Raw genomic sequence first — 19,490 nt, 5'->3', positions numbered from 1 at the left:
GCAGAGCAAGTTCCAACACAGCCAGAGCCACACAGAGAAATTCTGTCTCAAAAAACCAAAAATATACAAAGAAAGAAACAAAGAAATATAAAACGAAAAACAAAAGGAAATAAATCTGGTGTTGGGTAGACAGTGTAGCAGTTAAGAGCACTTGTTCTTGCCTCTATTTGATTGCTAGCAAGCTGCCTCATGACCATCTGTATCTCCAGTTTGAGGGGAACCTGACTCTTCTGACTTTTGCAGGCACCAGGCATGCATACACACACACATTTAGGCTAAACATACATATAAATTTTAAAATATTAAAAAAAAAACTGTAGGTGCTGGAATGATAATTTAGTTGGTTAGGCCATGTGTGGTAGAATCGCTTAGAATCCCAGTGCTGTGGAAGTTTCTGGAATTTACTGAACTGTCAGGCACACAGCCCAGCCTACTTGGTGAATTCCAGGTCACTGAGAAACCTTGTCTTTGTCACTCACAGAAACAAGTGGATGGTACCTGAGAAAGGACATCCAGTGTTGTCCTCTGGTTTCCACATGTGTGTACCTTCATACACACATGCATTTGTGCACACATAGAGTTTTTAGATCAGGCTGGCCTCAAACTCACAGATCCTCCCCTTCTGGATGCTAAGTTTAAAGGTATGTGTGAGCTACCGTGCCTTGGCTTTTAATTTTATTTTTACAGTTAGGTGGTTAAATTTCCCACCCCAAGGGAATCAAATTCTGGTCCTTTGGAAGGGCAGCAAGTAGTCTTAGCCACTGAGCAATCTCTCCAGCCTCTTTTATTTTGCTTTTATTTTTTTGCGTCAGGGTCTCTATGCAGTCCTGGCCAGCCTGGAACCAGCTATGTAGACCAGGCAGCAGACTCACCTTCTTTGATCCTCAAGTGCTAGGATTAAAGGTGTTCACCACCACACTGAGCGTTTTTTCCTCTTTAGATTAAAATTTTTATTTTATATGTATGGATGTTTCCCTTGTTTGGATTGGGGGTTGGGTCCCCGAGAACTGAACTTAGTTGTGAGCAGGCACCCTGAACTGTTGAGCCATCTCTTTAACTTTTTCCGTTAGTTACCTACCAACATAAGCCCCTGTGCGATGCTTTGCGATGCTAAATCTGTCCTATTCTGTGTGGAAGTTTTAGTGTTCTAAATCGTGGAAATTAAATGTTTGACTATCTGTATTTCCACTTGACTTCAGCCTTTTATCTTTTTTAAAAACAAATTACTTAATTTTTTTTTTTTTTTTTTAATGTTTGAGTGTTTTGACTGTGTGTATGTCTGTCCACCAGAATTGAATCTGGATTTCAGACATTAGTGACCATGTGAGTTCTGGGACTCAAACCATGTTCTGAACCATTTCCCCATTGCCCCAGCTTTGTATCTTGCTTCATGCCTTAGGTGTTTTAATTTCTTTCTTTCTTTTTTTTTTTTTTTTTCTTTTTGTTCTTTTTTGAGAGTGGTTCTTACTGAGTATCCCTGGCTAGCTTGGAACTTGCTCTGTAGGCCAAGATTATCACTTCAGCGGTCATGGAGATAGATCTGTCTGCATCTGCCTTCCAAGTGTTGAATAAGATTCGTGTCCCCATGCCCAGCAGCTGTTTTCATTAGTCAGTACTGCACCTATCTTAGATTTTTTCTGGGAAAACTGATTTTTGCTTAACTTGATTTCAGGTAGATTTCTTTATTCTTGTATAGCTTGTACCTTTCTTTTCCTGGTTTTGTTAGTTATGTTCTACCTGTCTGCTTTCAATATTTTTCCCTCCCTATCTCTCTATCTCTCTCTCCCTCTCTATCTCTCTCTATCTCTTTCTCTCTCTCTCTCTCTCTCTCTCTCTCTCTCTCTCTCTCTATTCTGTTGTTTAGTTTTATATTTACTTTTTCTTTTTCAATATAATTTAAAACAAATTATGTGCATTGTTGTTTTGCCTGCATGTATGTCTGTGTGAGGGGGTCTGTACAGCCCTGGGACTGTAGTTATAGACAGCTGTGAGCTGCCATGTGGGTGCTGGAAATTGAACCTTGGTCAGTGCTCTTTTTTTTTTTTTTTGATCCAATTGGTAAGATATAATTGCCCACTTAAACATACAAAGCCTGGTACTATCCATCCCTTGAGAACATTAATAAATGTTCTCTGTAAATACACAGAGCAGACTCTTAACATCACCTGCCATCTTGTCCTGCCATGGCTTCTCCCCTCTCTCTCCCTCCTCTTCCTTTCTCCTCGCCTCCTCCTCTTCCTTCAAACTTCTTTCCTGCCCATCCTTCCTTCTCCTCCAATGACAGACCTCCTTCTATCTTGTACCTGCCCCTCACCTGTACTTTACAAATTCAATGGGGAGAAGTTTCTGGTGAAGTCACCTGATTCCTGAGTGTGTGACTAGGCAGCTGTCCTTGGGGCAGTGGAATTAGCATCAAAATACAGATAACTCCAGGGCAAACCACAACATTTCCCTCTTTTTGTCCAGTTAAAAAGCCTTTTCACTTATATATAAATTGAGTACAATTATTACCATTCTATAATTTACAAAGCATATGATATTCTCAATACTCAGTCCATCACTATATCAGTTAAACAGAACATTTAGTTATCCATTCCAGCTTAAGAAAGGCTTAAAATCTATATTATATCTTGGCTAGCTTGTATAACTATCTGATAACTATCCAATAAAATATGTATATTCAAAGTTAAAGAGCCAGATAAGCTATGAGACTATAATCAGTCTTCAACCCCGTCAGAAATCTGAGAATGACCAAATATCTATACACAAAGGAAGCCTAACACGGCTTCCAGAACTGAGAGGTTGTAGAGACAAATCTCCACTATCACAGTCCCCAGTTAACAATATGTGAGTGCAAATCTTCAGCCTTCTGGCCCAAAATCAACTGACAGACTCTTGAAATGCAGATTTTGAAAGGCTGATCACCCTGTCTTGGCAGAGTTTATCAGTCAACTATTCTGCATAGTTTGTCCTTTTCTAACAGTATTAGTCTGCAGATGAAACAGGCAGTTTTGTCCAGTGGCTGCCTAGCCACAAAGTATTGCCTCACCTGGAGGTAGAGATGTTCACATTCTTCATTAAACCCGCCAAAGGGTAACTGTTAGGAGCAGATATGTCTCAACAAAAGATAAATAACTTTAAATCTCAAATTTTGTGGATTTCTGACATTTTTGAAAACCGTCTACCTATAAAGACAATCTGTACTGTTGTCTTTATATCTTAATATCTTGAAAGCACTCACAAACTCAGAGCCATGACTTTGCTATTTGGCCCTTAACTCACATGTGTAATCAACTCAGAAGTTTGTAATGACATCAATAGAAGGACTGGCTCTAAACCTTGTACTTTTAATCCCTTTTAACAAATAAATTCTATATCAAAACAAAGATATGATTTTAGCTTAGTTAACAAATAAGATTACGACTGTATAACTCAATCTACCTAATTCCTCCCCGGTAAATTACAACCAATTTTAAATTCCTCATAAAAACAACTTTAGAATAACCACTTTCAGCCCCCCAAAGTCCAGGGAATTGGGGCGACTACTCCTCTATAACTTCTTCAAGCTGTACATGGGTGTTGAGATATCCTTAGGGGTAGGGGGTAGGAAGAATGAAGCAAATGCTGGAGCTGATGTGTCCTGACTGGACCCAGCTGAAAGTCTTTGAGACCAGGATTCCAAGTAGGCACACTCAGTAAAATACAACTCTCAAGACAAAAGTTTAGAATCGAGATATCTTTTTGTTTGATTCTCCTGAATAAAATTTTCAGGCAGTCTACTTCTATCAAATCTGATCAGTATGACTCTGTGAGGTTTCCAGAGCCTAATTACACTTTTTAAAAACACAAAGACAAAATCTTTCTCCCAAAATACTATGTTCCTTAGTCTAAAACCAGAAAAGCTTGTATCTTGCACTCTCTCCCAGAGTAATAATATAACCATAAAACTCATAGTCACACCCATCATAAAGACTAAACAATTTTTTAAAAGGAAGTAAGCTAAACAATGAGCCTGATAGGCTTTTGTACTCTATGATATCAGGAAATTAACCCAAAATTCCCATGGAGCCCACGTTAAGAGAATTCAAGCTTCCTGTTGTGGTAAATATCAAAAGTAACCACAAACCCTCGCTAGCTGGCATCAACGAGCCATATGGCCTTTAGCGGGGTAATTCATAAAACAAACCAAATACTTTCTATCAATTCCAATATCAATAAGCAACACATCAAACCAGGACTTTAGCCCAAAATATCTCAATCTGTCAAACTCTCTACCCGGAGCCACAGATTTTTATTTAATCTTAATAACTTCTATAATATATGTCTTCATTCACTCTCCCTGGTGTTACAGGCATTTATCACAACTCTCTACTTGGAGTTAGTGACCAATTTTTCCCTATCTAAGTTCCGAACCATAGATGAAAATCCCCAAATGATTCCACCAAGTGATTCGGGTAATCTCTGTACTCTCCTTAAAACAAACTTAAACACCTTCTATCAATTCTAAAACCAACAAACAACTTAAAACTCAGGACTTTAGCCCAAAATATATCCATCTGTTAAGCTCTCTACCCGGAGCCACAGATTTTTCTTTAACCTTAATAACTTCTACAATATATGCCTGTATTCACTCTCCCTGGTGTTACAGACATTCATCACAACTCTCTACTTGGAGTTAGTGACTAATTTTTCCCTATCTAAGTTCTGAACTGTGGATGAAAATCCCCACCTGATTCAGGTAATCTCTTTACTCTCTTCTTTCTTTCTTCCTTCCTTCCTTCCTTCCTTCCTTTCTTTCTTTCTTTCTTCCTTCCTTCCTTCCTTCCTTCCTTCCTTCCTTCCTTCCTTCCTTCCTTCCTTCCTTCCTTATTTATTTATTTATTTTTGGAGCTGGGGACTGAATGCAGGGCCTTGTGCTTGCTAGGCAAGCGCTCTACCACTGAGCTAAATCCCCAGCCCCTAAAAAGCAGCTTTTAATCTCTAACTCTCTGATCTGCCATTACTTCTCACACAGCAGGGGACCTACAGCCTGCCAGCCCAGTTGGCTTCCCCATTTCTTTGTTTGAATTCCTGCACTTAAGATATCACATGACTTAACATGGTGCTGGCCTCCTCTTACTTAGAAAATAAAAACTTTCTCTCAACTCTCAGGATTACTAGTGGATTCTTGCCCATCACCTTGGCTCGCCATCTGTTGTTGTAAAAATATAAAAATAAAAAGTATTGTTGGTCTTTTACCCTGCTGGGTCTATACCACAGTGCCCCAAGATATCTGCTAGATATCATGGCGGAAACACATCCCAGCCGCACACTTTCCTACACTCAAACCATCACATAAAAGAACACACAACACAATAATCTTGGATCCAATTGGTAAGATATAATTGCCCACATACAAAGCCCAGTACTATCCATCCCTTGAGAACATTAATAACAACCTGTAAATACACAGAGCAGAATCTTAACATCACCTGCCATCTTGTCCTGCCGCGGCTTCTCCCCCCTCTCTCTGGTCAGCGTTCTTAACTACTGAGCCATCTCTCAAGTCCTCAGAGTCATTCTTATTAAATTGTGTTGTTGTTTTGTTTGTGATGCTACAAGCAGCACAACTTGGTTGTAGGCCTTGGCGTGTAGCTTCTGCTGTCCTCAGAATCGGTGTGAAGCCTAAGCTCGGACAGCTCTGCCTTCTCATTCTGAGTGTTGGGATTACATGTTGCTATCATGCCAAGCAGATTGTAGCCATTCTCAATCTTTATTTTCTCCTCAATTTTAATTTTCTTTGTTTGGTTTTATGAGGTTGTTGTCCAAATGAATTGGATCTTATTTTGTTTGCAACAATAACAAGAAAACTCTAACTAACGAAGGTTTTGTCATGTACAGGAAGAGTTTTCAAGTGAACCAAGTCATCAAGATAACACCAATGGGAGTATAGGGCACAACAGTGAAGTTGAGTAAGGGAAGAATGTGAAAAGAGTAGGAGATGAAGGGGTTGGGGATTTAGCTCAGTGGTAGAGCGCTTGCCTAGCGAGCCCAAGGCCCTGGGTTCGGTCCCCAGCTCTGAAAAAAAAAAAAAAAAAAGAAAAAAAAAAAGAAAGAAAGAGTAGGAGATGAAGCTAGAAAGATACTCTGAATTTTGGTATATTTTTTAAAGAATTATTTGTTTTATTTGTATGACTACACTGTAGCTGTCTTCAGACACCAGAAGAGGGCATCAGATCCCATTACAGAATGGTACCTCTAGAGGAATGGTCAGTGCTCTTAACCACTGAGCCATCTCTTCGGCCCAGAATTCTCTTTAGAATGATAAAAGGTTTGACTTAATTCCTTATAAACATTAGGAACGCCCTTAGATGTCTCTCAAAGGAAATAGATGTCCCAGTCACATTCATTTTGGTTAGTAGTAGTATGAAGGATGTGAAAAAATGGGGGAAATGGGACTGGTACGTCCCTTGCAAAAACCACTGCAATTCTAGGCACTTAGTGTTCACAGGCCACTTTCATATATTTCCCCTTCCCACCCCGAGGGAGATAGGGTCTTACTGTATTATCCTGACTGCCTTGGTACATGCTGTGTGGCCCAAGCTGGCCTTGGGCTCTTGTTTGTACCCCTTTGTCTAGCTTGACTTTCACTTATATTTCTGTGCAATAAAAGTGAACCTGGACTGAACACATTGAATGTGGTGAACAGTACAGCTTCAGTGTTGGTCTGTGAAACCACAAGACTCACACTTGTTTCCAATAATATTTCTCCACTTAGGTAGGCCTTAGAAAACTTTTAAAAAATTTTATTTTATGTATCTGAGCACACTGTAGCTGTCTTCAGACACCAGGAGAGGGCATCAGACCCCATTACAGATGGCTGTGAGCCACCGTGTGGTTGCTGGGATTTGAACTTAGGACCTCTGGAAGAGCAGTCAGTGCTCTTAACTGCTGAGCCATCCCTCCAGCCCCTAGAAAACTCTTAAGACTGCAGTTTACGTGTTATGGTGAGAGATGAGCGCGGCTGTGAATGTTACTGAGACTGAATATCCTCAACTCTCCCTAGCGTCCCACATGCAAGTCTCATCATCACGACATTTAATTTGGCCCTGTCACACACATTCTTAGTGGGTGGATGTGACATGCTCTTGCTTTGTGTCAGAATTATTTTGCCACCTGAGAGCATTGCGTTTGTATTTTTCTTTTCATCCACTTGTCAACATATAAGCACATGAGTGTTTTCTGCCTTTTGTTTGAAGGTAAGCAGCTGCTCCCTTTGTCCAGCAGTGTACACAGCAGTGTGGGACAGGTAACTTGGCAATCTACAGGAGAAGCATCAAACTTGGTTCGAATGAGAAACCAATCTCTTGGACAGTCTGCACCTTCCCTTACTGCTGGCTTGGTAAGTGTAAAGAATTGGGGTTGCCATAGAAAACTTTGATCCTTATTTATCATTGATGTTTGTTCTATAATCATTTTTAAAATTTTAGTAATTCTTAATGTGAACAAGATTGAAATTTTAATTGCATAGGTTCTAATCTCTTTATAACATTTTATAACTTGTATAACTGATTAATGATTATCAAGAGAATAACTGATTATGGTTTTTTTTTTTTTTTTTTTTTTTTGTTTTTTGTTCTTTTTTTCGGAGCTGGGGACCGAACCCAGGGCCTTGCGCTTCCTAGGCAAGCGCTCTACCACTGAGCTAAATCCCCAACCCCTGTTTTTGTTTTTTGTTTTTGAAGACAGGGTTTCTGTGTGTATCCCTGGCTGTCTTAGAACTCACTTCGTAGACCAGGCTGACCTCTGCCTCCTAGAGCCAGTATAAAGTTGTATTGCTTCTGTGTACTGCTCTGGCAAATACTGGACATCTGAATATGTAGTAAAGGAAAGAATGGGCTCTGACCTTTCTAAATTATACTTATTTCTGTGTGTGGGACTGGGGTACCAGTGGAAGTCAGAGAGGGTGTCAGATGCCATGAATCTGGAGTTAGAGGTGGTGGTGAGCTGCTGCAGTGGGTGCCAAGAACTGAATTCAGGTTCCCTGGGAAACAGTAACTGATCTTAACCACTGAGTCCTTTCCCCATCCTGCCTGCTCTTTATCTAGTCTTTGTATGATATGCAGGCCTTGATAAAGGTTAAGAATTTTACACTCTGCCCTATTACCTCCCATGGCTTTGCCTGGACCAGAGATAAGCATTGATACCCCACTAATCTCATAGTATTCTGTCTGTCCTTTAGGACAACGCATAGTCGTAATTTTGAAGATAGAATAACAGAAAACTTGCTCCTTCTAAATGTAATTCTATTTATCTATATCTTGGGATTAAGCCTTTTGGGTTGAGAAGCATTGAGTAGAAAGCTCGCTACATTGCTCGCGCCTGGGAAGTGTGGGCAGATGACAGAAGAGTTCCTGTATCAGGTAGAAAGACAACCTCTGTACCAAAGGATTTCCTGGTACCACTTGAGTTTTTCCTGGTATCGCTATGAATTCAGAACTCATAGAATTGGAGTGATGGCTATGTTTCTGAATTATGGTTTTTAAAAGTAGAACACATTTATACATCATTTACACTATACTGCTCATCCATCTAAAGTATATTTCATGACACGCTTGGCTATCACTGTATCCAGGGTTAGGACATTGTTATTGCTTTAGAAAGAACCACCTGCAGCCTCCTTATGTCACCTCTGCACATGCTGATTCCCTAGTTCTGGGCAGCCACAGATGTATTTTCTACAAACACAGGTTTGCCTATTCTGTGATTCAGTTTATGGTTTTGATTCTTCTCATATAAATTTAATCACATCATATGTGGTCTTTAGGATTGGCTTCAAATGTTTTTTAAGGTTCATTCAAGTTGGATGTGTCAGTATTTAATTTTTGCTTCTAAGTAATATTCTTTTTTTTTTTTGGTTCTTTTTTTCGGAGCTGGGGACCGAACCCAGGGCCTTGCGCTTCCTAGGCAAGCGCTCTACCACTGAGCTAAATTCCCAACCCCAGTAATATTCTTTTATATAGACATATATTTTCATATTTATTATTTGCTAGGTACTTGTTCTGCTTCCACCTTTTGACAATTATGAGTAATGTTTCTATGAAATAGATATATAGAGTTCTATGAGAACATGTTTATTTGTCTTGCATATGTGTATGTGTGTGTTTACACATGTATAAATATGGAATTACCCTTAATATGGTAACTACCTTTAATTATTTGAAGAATTTTGGTTTCTTTATATGTTTTGTCATTTTTAGCTATCATTTTGACTTTAGTCATCCAGATAAGAGTAAAGTAGTATGTTGTTACTTTGCTCATCTCCGTAATAACTAACAATGTTGATCATCTTTTCATGTGCTTATTGGACAATTTATATCTTCTTTGAAGAAATGTCTGCACTTTTTGTTCATTTTAAAACTGAGTACTCTTTATTTATTTTATATTGACTTGATTCTTGTTATAGGTGGCTTTCAAAATTCATGAATTCTGTATCCTGCCAATTGAATTTAGGAGGAAAAATATTTTAGAATATTCCAGTATAACAGGATGAGTTTCTTGGCACAGAAACCTTTTATTAATTATGAAAGCTTGGCTTTATCATAGGCTTGTTCCCAACTAGCTCTTATACTTAAATTGACCGATTTATACTAATCTATGTCCAAATATCCATTCTCCTCAATACCTTCGTCTCTGCATGTCTAGCTGGTGAGTTCCTCAGCCTCTGACTGTTTCCCAGAGTTCCTATCTCTGCTGGAAGTCCTGCCTAGTCTCTCCTTTGCTACGGGCCACCAGCCTTTTATGAAACCAATCAGAAGGTGAGGGAAGTGTATTTTATAAAATAAGATGCAGGTGCTGAGCAATTAGAATAACAAAAACAAAACAAAACAAAACAAAAAAACCAAACCAAAGTCTGGCCAGTAATCAGGTACAAAAATGAGCATTTGAATAATATAGGGACCATCTTTACACAGGGCACCACACAGGATCACCCCAGACTTTCAGGGTTTTACGTTTTAAGTTGTTAAACTTGAATTTCCTGCATACTAAGCACTACCCTAAACTCTATAAAGTCACTTGGATAAAGTGATTATTAGTTCTGGGTACACCTTGTTCTTATCTATTTGTATTATTGGCTTTGATTTTGTCTCTGCTTAACAGTGTAGACCTTTTTTTTTTTGTTTTGCTTTCATTCTACAAACAATACAATAATAAACGGTTATATAGCATTGATATTATTGTAGATATAAGTGTTTGAGAGCTTATTTGAAGTATATGGTGGGATGTGGTTGGGTATATGTATATGGTATCTAAAAGTTTTTTTTTTCTTTTAGTTTTTTTGGGCCCAGGTTTCTCTATGTAGCCCTGGCTGTCCTGGAACTCACTTTGTAGATGAGGCTGGCCTCCAACTTAGACAACCACCTGTCTCTGCCTCCCAGTGCTGGGACCTAGGATTAAAGGTTGCACCACCATGCCAGGCTTTCTTTAGGTATTTTTATTTTATGTGTATAACGGTTTGCCTTTATCTATGTCTATGTCTATGTATATATATTCATATATATACACATACCAATATATGAATGATACCAGATGTGTGCCTGGTACTTGGAGAGGTCAGAATAGAATTTTTGATGTCTTGGAACTGGTGTTAGAGATGGTTCTGAACCACTATGTGAGTGCTGGGAATTGAACCCAGGTCCTCTGCAAACGCAACAAGTGCTGAGCCATCCCTTCAGCCCAGAATGTGGCATGTTACAGAAAGAAACTTAAGAAGCCTCTGATTGGTCCCTGGGAGATTTTGTAATCAGTCCAGGCAGATGCCTCAAGGGAAAAGTGAATTTTCTCTGGTTCTCTCCTTAGTTGTTTACTTCTCCAGTGCTTCAAGTTTTCCAGTTGGACATTTATGTTTGGTAGTACGTTTGCTGGTTTGTATTAGGCTTCTTTCTGCTTTCCTATTGCATATTGAAATTTATTTCAATATTCCTCCTGCTCTGGCTGTTATATCTGAAAAAAAATCTAAGTGGGAATTTGTTAGAGTCATTATATATAGAACCCAGCTTCTAGATACCATTTAGGTTATAACTCTATATAGAGTAAACATCCAATTTCAAAGTAATACAATGTAACATTTATAGAATTATATGTTGATTATGAATTTAAAAGTGACTAGAAGGTGGCTAGGGATCTAACTTGGTTAGTGGAGTCCTAGGGATCTAACTTGGTTAGTGGAGTCCTAGGGATCTAACTTGGTTAGTGGAGTCCTGGGGATCTAACTTGGTTAGTGGAGTCCTAGGGATCTAACTTGGTTAGTGGAGTCCTGGGGATCTAATTTGGTTAGTGGAGTCCTAGGGATTTAACTTGGTTAGTGGAGTCTTGGGATCTAACTTGGTTAGTGGAGTCCTGGGGATCTAACTTGGTTAGTGGAGTCCTGATCTTGTGGTAAATATTATTTGGGAGGTTTCTACTTCACCTTAGATCATTTAGTTTCCAAATAAAAGACACAAAACCTTTAGATTTCTAATAAGCTTTAGAAGCATCGGAGCTGGGCAGAACCGGCGCCCTCTCTGCTATTTCATTTACTTCCCTGTCAGTAACCCCGAGATATCACTTGTCTTGTTCTGCCTGGGCTGCTCCTATTCCAACAGCCTGGCTCTCATGGTCATGTGCTCAAGATTCACTTACCCAAGGGCTCCTTCCTTCCTTTGACTCCCCCTCCCCCCTTCCCTGCCTCTGCCCCTGCCTCTGCCTCAGACCACAAGCCCCGGACCCCCACCTATCTCTTTTCTTCCCAGCTACGGGCTGTAGGCATCTTTATTCAGCCAACAGTTCTAAATTAAGGAGCAAGGTTTGCATAACAAAAGCTTGCATCTGTGAAAATTCACTTTCTTGAGGCAAGTAGACCTTGGCGTATAGAATTTAGCATTACAATATATAGCAATAGACCAAACCTCAACATAATCTAGCGTGCACAAAGCCCTGTGTGGTCTCCTACATCACCATGATGTACTAGAACAGGTTTGTATTCCTGCACTCAGGAGATGAAGGCAGAACCAGAACTTCTGGGTCATCCTCAGCCTTATTGTTTGAGGCCAGGCTGGGATACATAAAACTTTGTTTCAAAACAAAATTACTAGACTTAAAAAGTACCTAAAAGCAATTAAGAGTTGTTCTGGCTGTAATTATCTGGACAGTAACTTGTCAAAGGTTAGACTTATTTAGAGTCTAGAAAACAAGTAAGCAGAAGCCTTTAATGAAACAATATTTTAACTTTTAGGCTATCTATAATACAGTGGTTCTCAAGCTTTGGGTCTTAACCCCTTTGTGCGGGTCACATATAAGATATTCTGCTTTTTAGATATAAATATTTACATTATATTTATAACAATAGCAGGATCACAGTTACATATGAAGTAACAATAATTTTATGGTTGGAGGTTACTATAACATACGGAACTGTATTAAAGGGTTGAAGCATTAGGAGAGTTTAGAACCACCGACACAATGCGTTTGTGAAAGCATGCTTGGACTTATCTCTCATCTACTATTTTAAGCATATACTGGAAGGGACTTGTTGAGGGTGTGTGTGCATCCGTGCATGTGTGTGAAATTTAGACCCTGTTTGGAAAAAACCAAACCAAACCAAAAAACATAGTGTTAGAATGTAGTATTAAAGATGCCCAGTAGGCAGGTCAGTTACTCTCTGGGAATCCAGTTCAGCCAGGGCTACAGAGTAGAATTATAATATGAAGACTTCTAGATGAGAAGTTAGAAGACAGAGGTCTGTCTGAAACTGCTTCTTTGAATTGGAGTGAAGACTAAACTTATTTGAGCCTTTAATTTCTTTTTTTTTTTTTTTTCTTTTTTTCGGAGCTGGGGACCGAACCCAGGGCCTTGCGGTTGCTAGGCAAGCGCTCTACCACTGAGCCAAATCCCCAACCCCGAGCCTTTAATTTCTTAACTGTAAAATAAGGCTAATTTTTTTTCTGTTTCTTCAAATACTGTATGAAAGCTAGTCCTCAGGACTGAGGTTACCGCTTTAGTTCCAGTCTGATTCCTCCAAGTTCTGCGGCCACAGTTAGTAGTGGTGTCTTCAGCAGTAGAATCTTACCTGCAAGTTCTGGGAAGCAGCCAAGGGCAAAGGCAGTAGCCTGTATTACTTTGTGGTCTCTTAGACTTTTATGACCAACAATTCTAAGGGAAGTTTTTCATGCCTGGCACTGGGTATTTTTTTAGTTTATGGCTTTGGGGTGAGGTGGGGAATATTATTATTACTCTGTCTGGTGTAAGCCCATTTAAACACATTCTCTCTCAATTCCACCCCTTTTTGTGTGAGGATACACACACACACAAACACACAGAAACACACACACACACACACACACACACACACACACACACACACACACACACACACACACACACACACACCCTTCATCTGAAGGCTGTTAGCAGATAGCTAGGATGAGGGTCTTATAGCTGACACCCACAGTGACACACCTACTCCAAAAGGGCCACCTCCTAATAGTGCCACTCCCTGGGCTAAGCATATGCAAACCATCACAGCTACCTCTGCCACAGGACTGTTCTTTGTTGAGTTGCTTTGTGTCTCTATTAAAAAATGGATTCTCAGCCTATTTTTATATAACATTATTCTGTTTCTATTGATGATAGTATGAAATTATATATTGGAGCACTTAAGTCTGGATATTATATAGTATACGAGATCTCACTTTGTTCTTTTGAAAGTTGGTTTGGTTGTTCTGTTTCCTTTGTTTTCATGTGATTTTTACTTTTTTTGTTTTTTTTCCCACTAGAGTCTCATTTAGCTCAGGCTAGTGCCAAATTTGCTATGTAGCTGAGGATGACCCTGAACTCAGTAATACTACCTCCTCCTAAATACTTGTATTACATACAGATGTGTACCAGCATGTCTATTTTCACATTAATTTTCTAGTTAATTTGCTAATTTCTACCAGAATGAACCAAGTGAAGTCTGTGAGTTACCCCTGTATTAGTGTGACAGTAAATACCATTCATGACAAAACACGAATGGAGGAGAAGTTTATTTTGGCTCATGGATTCAGAGGAATTTGAGTCTGTCTTGGTGATTCTGAAGGCATGGCTGTAAGTGGTTCTGTCCTTGGTGGCAGAAGCTTGAGTTTGCCCCTTGTTTACGAAGTAGTGGACAGGGAGGCCAACTCCTCAGGCGGAGCCAGTGGTTGATAGAACCTTAAAAAGCTGCCCCAGTCACCTACTTCTGCCATTCCATCCTGGTAAGTAAAATAAGCCTGTGAGGGGGCATTTTAGATCAAAACCCAAACAGGATCGCTGGGATTTGGTAGGGATTCCATTAAATCAACAAATCAATTAGGAGAAAAAGCACATTTTAGTATTGTTGAGTGTTATGATCCATGGTCTATAGCTGATATATGAATTATATATTTCTTACCAGATTCCTGTTTCATAAAAAACATAAGAATATGATTGATTTTTCCATCTGTGGTTGCTTGTAACTTTTGCTGATATTTTCAACAATTTACTCATTGTGTGTGACTACATATACATACATGGTGCACACTAGTGCGTGCGTGTGTGTGTGTGTGTGTGTATGTGTGTGTGTGTGTGTGTGTGTGTGTAGGTCGGAGGACTACTCTGTGGCATCGGTTCTCTCCTTTCATCTTTATATGGATTCTAGGGATAAAAGTCAGGTAGGTAGCCAGGCTTGCACAGTTAATACCTTAGCCTACTGAGCAATTCCGCTGGCTGAACAGTGTTTTAATGACAGACATTTTTTTTTTTATATCACACTTTTTAAAAAAAAGATTTACTTATTTATTTATATTTCATCACACTTTTATTTTTTAATTTTTTCATTTGACTTTTCTTAATTTTCAGCCTCACTAAAAATGAACTACTTCAGCCAAGGACCTGAGATTGTTCTTAGTAACAGAATTAATGGATTTCCTTTCAAGAGGCTCAAAACTCAATAGTCTTTTAATGTTTTGATATCTTGGGAATAAAGTGCATTTCTAGGAAGACAATAAAACAAAAATTTAGTAATTTAGATTTCTTTACTTATTATTTTATTTTAGGTTTATTTATTTAATGTATTTGAGTACATTGTACATTGTAGCTGTCTTCAGATGTACCAGAAGAGGGCATCAGGTCCCATTACAGATGGTTGTGAGCCACCATGTGGTTGCTGGGAATTGAACTCAGGACCTCTGGAAGAGCAGTCAGTGCTCTTAACCACTGAGCTATCTCTCCAGCCCAACTTTTTATTTTAAATAATTACAGTTTCACAGGAAGTTGCAAAAATAGAATATTGAGAGACTGGAGAGCTGGCTCAGTAGTTAGAGCACTGGCTGCAGCAAAGGACCTGAACTCAGAACTCAGTTTTTTAAAAAAACCTATATAGATTTATAGTTTACATCTAAACCTTTGATCCAATTTGAAATAATTTGCATACAGTTCAAGAGATAGTCATTAGTCTATTTTTAGCCTATAGATGTGTACTTGTGGCATAATTTATCGAGAAGTTGATATTGTAGTGAATACCATTTGTATGTTTGTAAAAAGTCGGTTTTTTGTGGTGACCTATTTCTGGATTCTCTCTGTTCTGTTGTCGTAATGGACTGTCCTGCCATTACCATACTTACTGCATTCATTACTGATGTCAAATAGTAAATATTAATACTAGGTTGAGTAGTTCTTTATTTCTTTTCTTCTATTTCAAAAGTTTTTAGTATTCTAGTTCCTTTCCCATAGAAGTTTTAGGATGAGTATTTTTATATATAGAAAAGTTTTTAATGTAAATATATTGAAATTTGTCGAGCAGATACAAAAATGCCTATAAACTGTCTTTTTCATATCACCACAACATAGAACAGCTTTGGTACTTGATTTCAGGATTTTTTTTTCTACATACCAAGACACTCTCTAGCAGAAACTAGCTGAGTGAACTATAGTTCAGCTTCACCTCAAATGAAATATCACCTGAAGTTAGTCTTTGATCCCACAGGCTAACTCTTTATCTAATACTTCCCATTTTTCAAAAGCAAGTTTCAAGCCCCAGGTAAGCCTAGCTTTAATGGCTGAGATGAGAGCTCCCAGGTTATTTTATGTGTGCGTCTGAGTCACTGGCTGTGGTTCTCCTGATCCCCTCTTTAGATTTGGTAATCTGCTAGCCTGACTCAGAGAACTCAGGGAAATATGTTAGCTCATCTATTATAAAAGAGTAGAGGTGGATAGAGATGCACAGACAAATACAGAGCGTGAGGGATGTGGGGATATGTCAGAAGTGCCTTTACAATTTGCAATTTAAAGGCAGAGGGCACAGTGGTTATCTTTGCTAACTTCAGTTTGCCCCATTAATCTGTTCTCTTTGAATTATTTCTCGTCTACAGCTTCCTGTAGGCAGTCATCTCATGCTTAGAATAGAAATGATTGTTTGTCAGGTAGTGGAGCAGAACACTGTAAAAGCAGATATGCCCCAGAACCATGGTCTTACTCAGATCACTATGCATATGCATACTTTCTGGTTCACTGCTGCTGTCCTTTCCTGTAAAATCCTAAAGCCACTATCCTAATGGGCAAGATGCTATAGATGGCTGCCTTTCAGTCTAGCCAAACCCAAAATAGAATCCTTTTCTGTCACGACTCTCAGAGCCAAGCCTCTTTAACAGAAACAACATAGAGTTCTCTCTCATGCCTTTTCGGGACACATCAACCTTCATTCACTGCCATATGTTTACCCCTAAAAGCTCTCTGAATCCTTAGTTCAAGGATTTATATGAAAACATTTGTAAATGCATGATTGATTAGCAATACAGTTGTAGCCTGGGAAGTGGGGTGCAACGTTCTCAGTTTCTGGTCTTTGCATAGTCTTCATGGCACTTAATTTTCATTCAGAGTCTCAGTAGGAGTCTCATTAGAACAAAAGCAATCTACCACTTAGGAAACGTCCAATGGAGTACAACCCCCCCCCTTTTTTTTAAATCAAGAATTGAGATTAAAAACTAAAGTAGATAGGGCCAGAGAAATGGCTCAACAATTAAGGCTGCTCTTTCTGGGAGCCAGGCTTTATTCCCATCACCCTTATAGAGGAGGCTCACAATTATCTGTAACTCCAGCCAGGGGACCTGACGCCCTTTTCCGGTCTCTTTGGCCAGCAGACATTATTTGCAGTAAAACATTCATAGACATTTCTTACTCTGATTCATAAAATGATAGAGAGTTCGGTGCAAATTGCATTTTACCTGCAAGGGCAGTGCACATTTTTATTTGTTTAGATCTTTGACTCTATGTAATCCTGACCTGGAACTCACTGTGTAGACCAGGCTGGCCTCCAATTCACAGAACTCTTCTTGTCTCTGCTTTCTAAGTGTCCTGAGATTAAAGGTGTGTGCCACCAAGCCCAGCAGATAACCAGTTTTTAAAGTGTCCATGTGCGTGCGTGTGCGCGTGTGTGTGTATTTTGTTTGCATGTATATCTGTGTATCACTTCTATGCCTGGTACTTACTGAAGACAAAGAGGGCATTCGATCCCCTGGAACAGAAGTTGTGAGCTGCCAAATGGATGTTGGAAATCAAACCCAGCTGAGCCATTCTCCATCTCTACAATGATCATTTTTTTCTTCTGAGACTGAGTGTCTTGAGAGAATTAGGACCTGGTACATAGAAAGGTTCTAATAAATACCGAATAGTTAAATGACTAAATGGTTCTTCTTGTAGGGAGTCTTGGGAAACATTTCCTGACGAGGGGCTGTAACCCATGATGAATACGTGAAACACTGTGCTTGCATGTGCAGTGCACAAACATTTTATTTATATTTTACTTACATTTTGTGGGGTTTGTGGTTTTGTTGTTCTTCTTTCTCTGGATTTATGCTTGATGGAAAAATTCTTGGCCCATGTGACTTAGTTTCTTTTGCTTCTGGATTTGTGAAATAACATCTCACTGTGTAGCCGAAAAATAGCCTTGACTTTCTGGCCTTTTTGTCTCCATTTCCTGAGCTTTGTAGGATTACAAATGTCTATCATCATGCCTAGTTTTCCTCATTTAATTGTCTAAAATATGGTACTTCCCAGGCTTGCCAGCACCTCTGTACATACTTTTACTTTCCCCCTGACCTTTGATCTTCACTTCCCTGAAAGTGTAAAGTTCATACTTGATTAACTCATTATACATTGTAATAAATCTTTACCCTCATATTTTGGTCATTATATCTTGTAAATTTTTCTGGCAACACTTTTACCTTTGTCTTACCAAGTTCTGTGAAAACCAGAGGAATAGATTGGTGGTCCTATCCTTTTTTTTTTTTTTTTTTTGAGATTAAAGTATAATTATGTCATTTAACCTTTCCCTTCTTTCCTCCAATCCTTCCCATGTTCTTACTCCGCTCTCTCAAGTTTATGACCTCTGTTTCTTTGTTAACCCTTCCCCCCTCTCTTTGTATCCCTAAATATATAAACACAACTCGCTCAGTCTGAGTAATGTTGCTCATGTGATTTAGGGCTGACACTTGGTGTTGGGTAGCCCATTGGGACCACTTCTTCACTTCCACTCTCAGTATTCCTTAGCTGCCTGTAATTCTTCATCTCTATGGGTGGGACCTAGTGAGATTCCTCCTTATACATTAGTGTGTCTATTGGTGTCATTCTTGTTTAGGCAGCATTCTAGATAATACTTCATGGGTTTAGCTCTTTTAACATATATCTAGGAGACAAAAATCTCACAGCAAACTTTTCTGTGACTCTTAGCATCTTTTTACCTGCTCTTTAGCAATGGTTCCTGATCCTTAAATGTAGGAGTTACACTGCAGCTCTATTAGTTGGGGCCAAAAAATAGCCTGGGCACCACATAGTCACTTGTACTCTGCCCTTTGATCAGATTTGATTTTCTCTTATGGGCTCCCTCTGCTCTAAGGAGATCCTGTTTTGATGAAGGGTGTGTTTTATAAACTCTTAGGTTTCAGTGGCTTTTTGTTGTTGTTTCCTTTTTCTTTTGTTTGTTTTCTTTGAAGTTACACCTGCTGGTAACTTCAAAGTTACCAGCTCTCATGCCCTCATGGATTGCCAGCCTGTTTGGTTCACAAGGGCAGAGAAGTTGAAGGGGTTTTGGAAGCCCTGTGATACATATGGTGGAGGACCACACCTGATCTGTTTGTCAGTAGGTAGATCAACTCAGGGTGATTGAAGGCTTATAAAATTTCGGGGGACTAAGGATAGGGACATCCAGGATGGGCAAAGGTCACTGGCTGGGGTCTTAAGGTACGTGGAATGCCTCATTAGCATGGGGAAGCATTTGAGGAATCTCAGGTGCTGCCTGAAGAGGTTTTGTCAGGAGAAAGGAAATTTATCCTATAAACTAATTGTGACTAAGTGACATTCTTTAGAGAAAGGTGTATGTGTGGGCTTAGAACTCCCTGACAAGATCGGAGAAGGAGAAACTGGTAATGAAGGATGTCTTCCATTATACACTGAGCCCCAGAAGGGCTTTGGTCAATGAT

At 39.2% G+C, this 19,490-nt stretch overlaps 1 protein-coding gene across 4 annotated transcripts in view; it reads left to right on the top strand.

The window, feature by feature from the left end:
• Window positions 1–19,490, top strand: part of Mast2 (microtubule associated serine/threonine kinase 2) — a 140,607-nt gene that overhangs the window by 25,615 nt on the left and 95,502 nt on the right. For all 4 annotated transcript variants that reach the window (XM_032899649.1, XM_032899657.1, XM_032899653.1 and 1 more), the window contains exon 3: window positions 7,239–7,381. In XM_032899649.1, coding sequence (XP_032755540.1) covers window positions 7,239–7,381 — 143 coding nt within the window. The remainder of the gene's footprint in view (window positions 1–7,238; window positions 7,382–19,490) is intronic.

The sequence above is a fragment of the Rattus rattus genome, chromosome 1 (genome assembly GCF_011064425.1).
Source record: "Rattus rattus isolate New Zealand chromosome 1, Rrattus_CSIRO_v1, whole genome shotgun sequence".
Classification (NCBI taxonomy): Eukaryota; Metazoa; Chordata; class Mammalia; order Rodentia; family Muridae; genus Rattus; species Rattus rattus.
The sequence above is the reverse complement of the archived record's forward strand: the minus strand, read 5'-3'. Positions and strand labels throughout refer to the sequence as shown.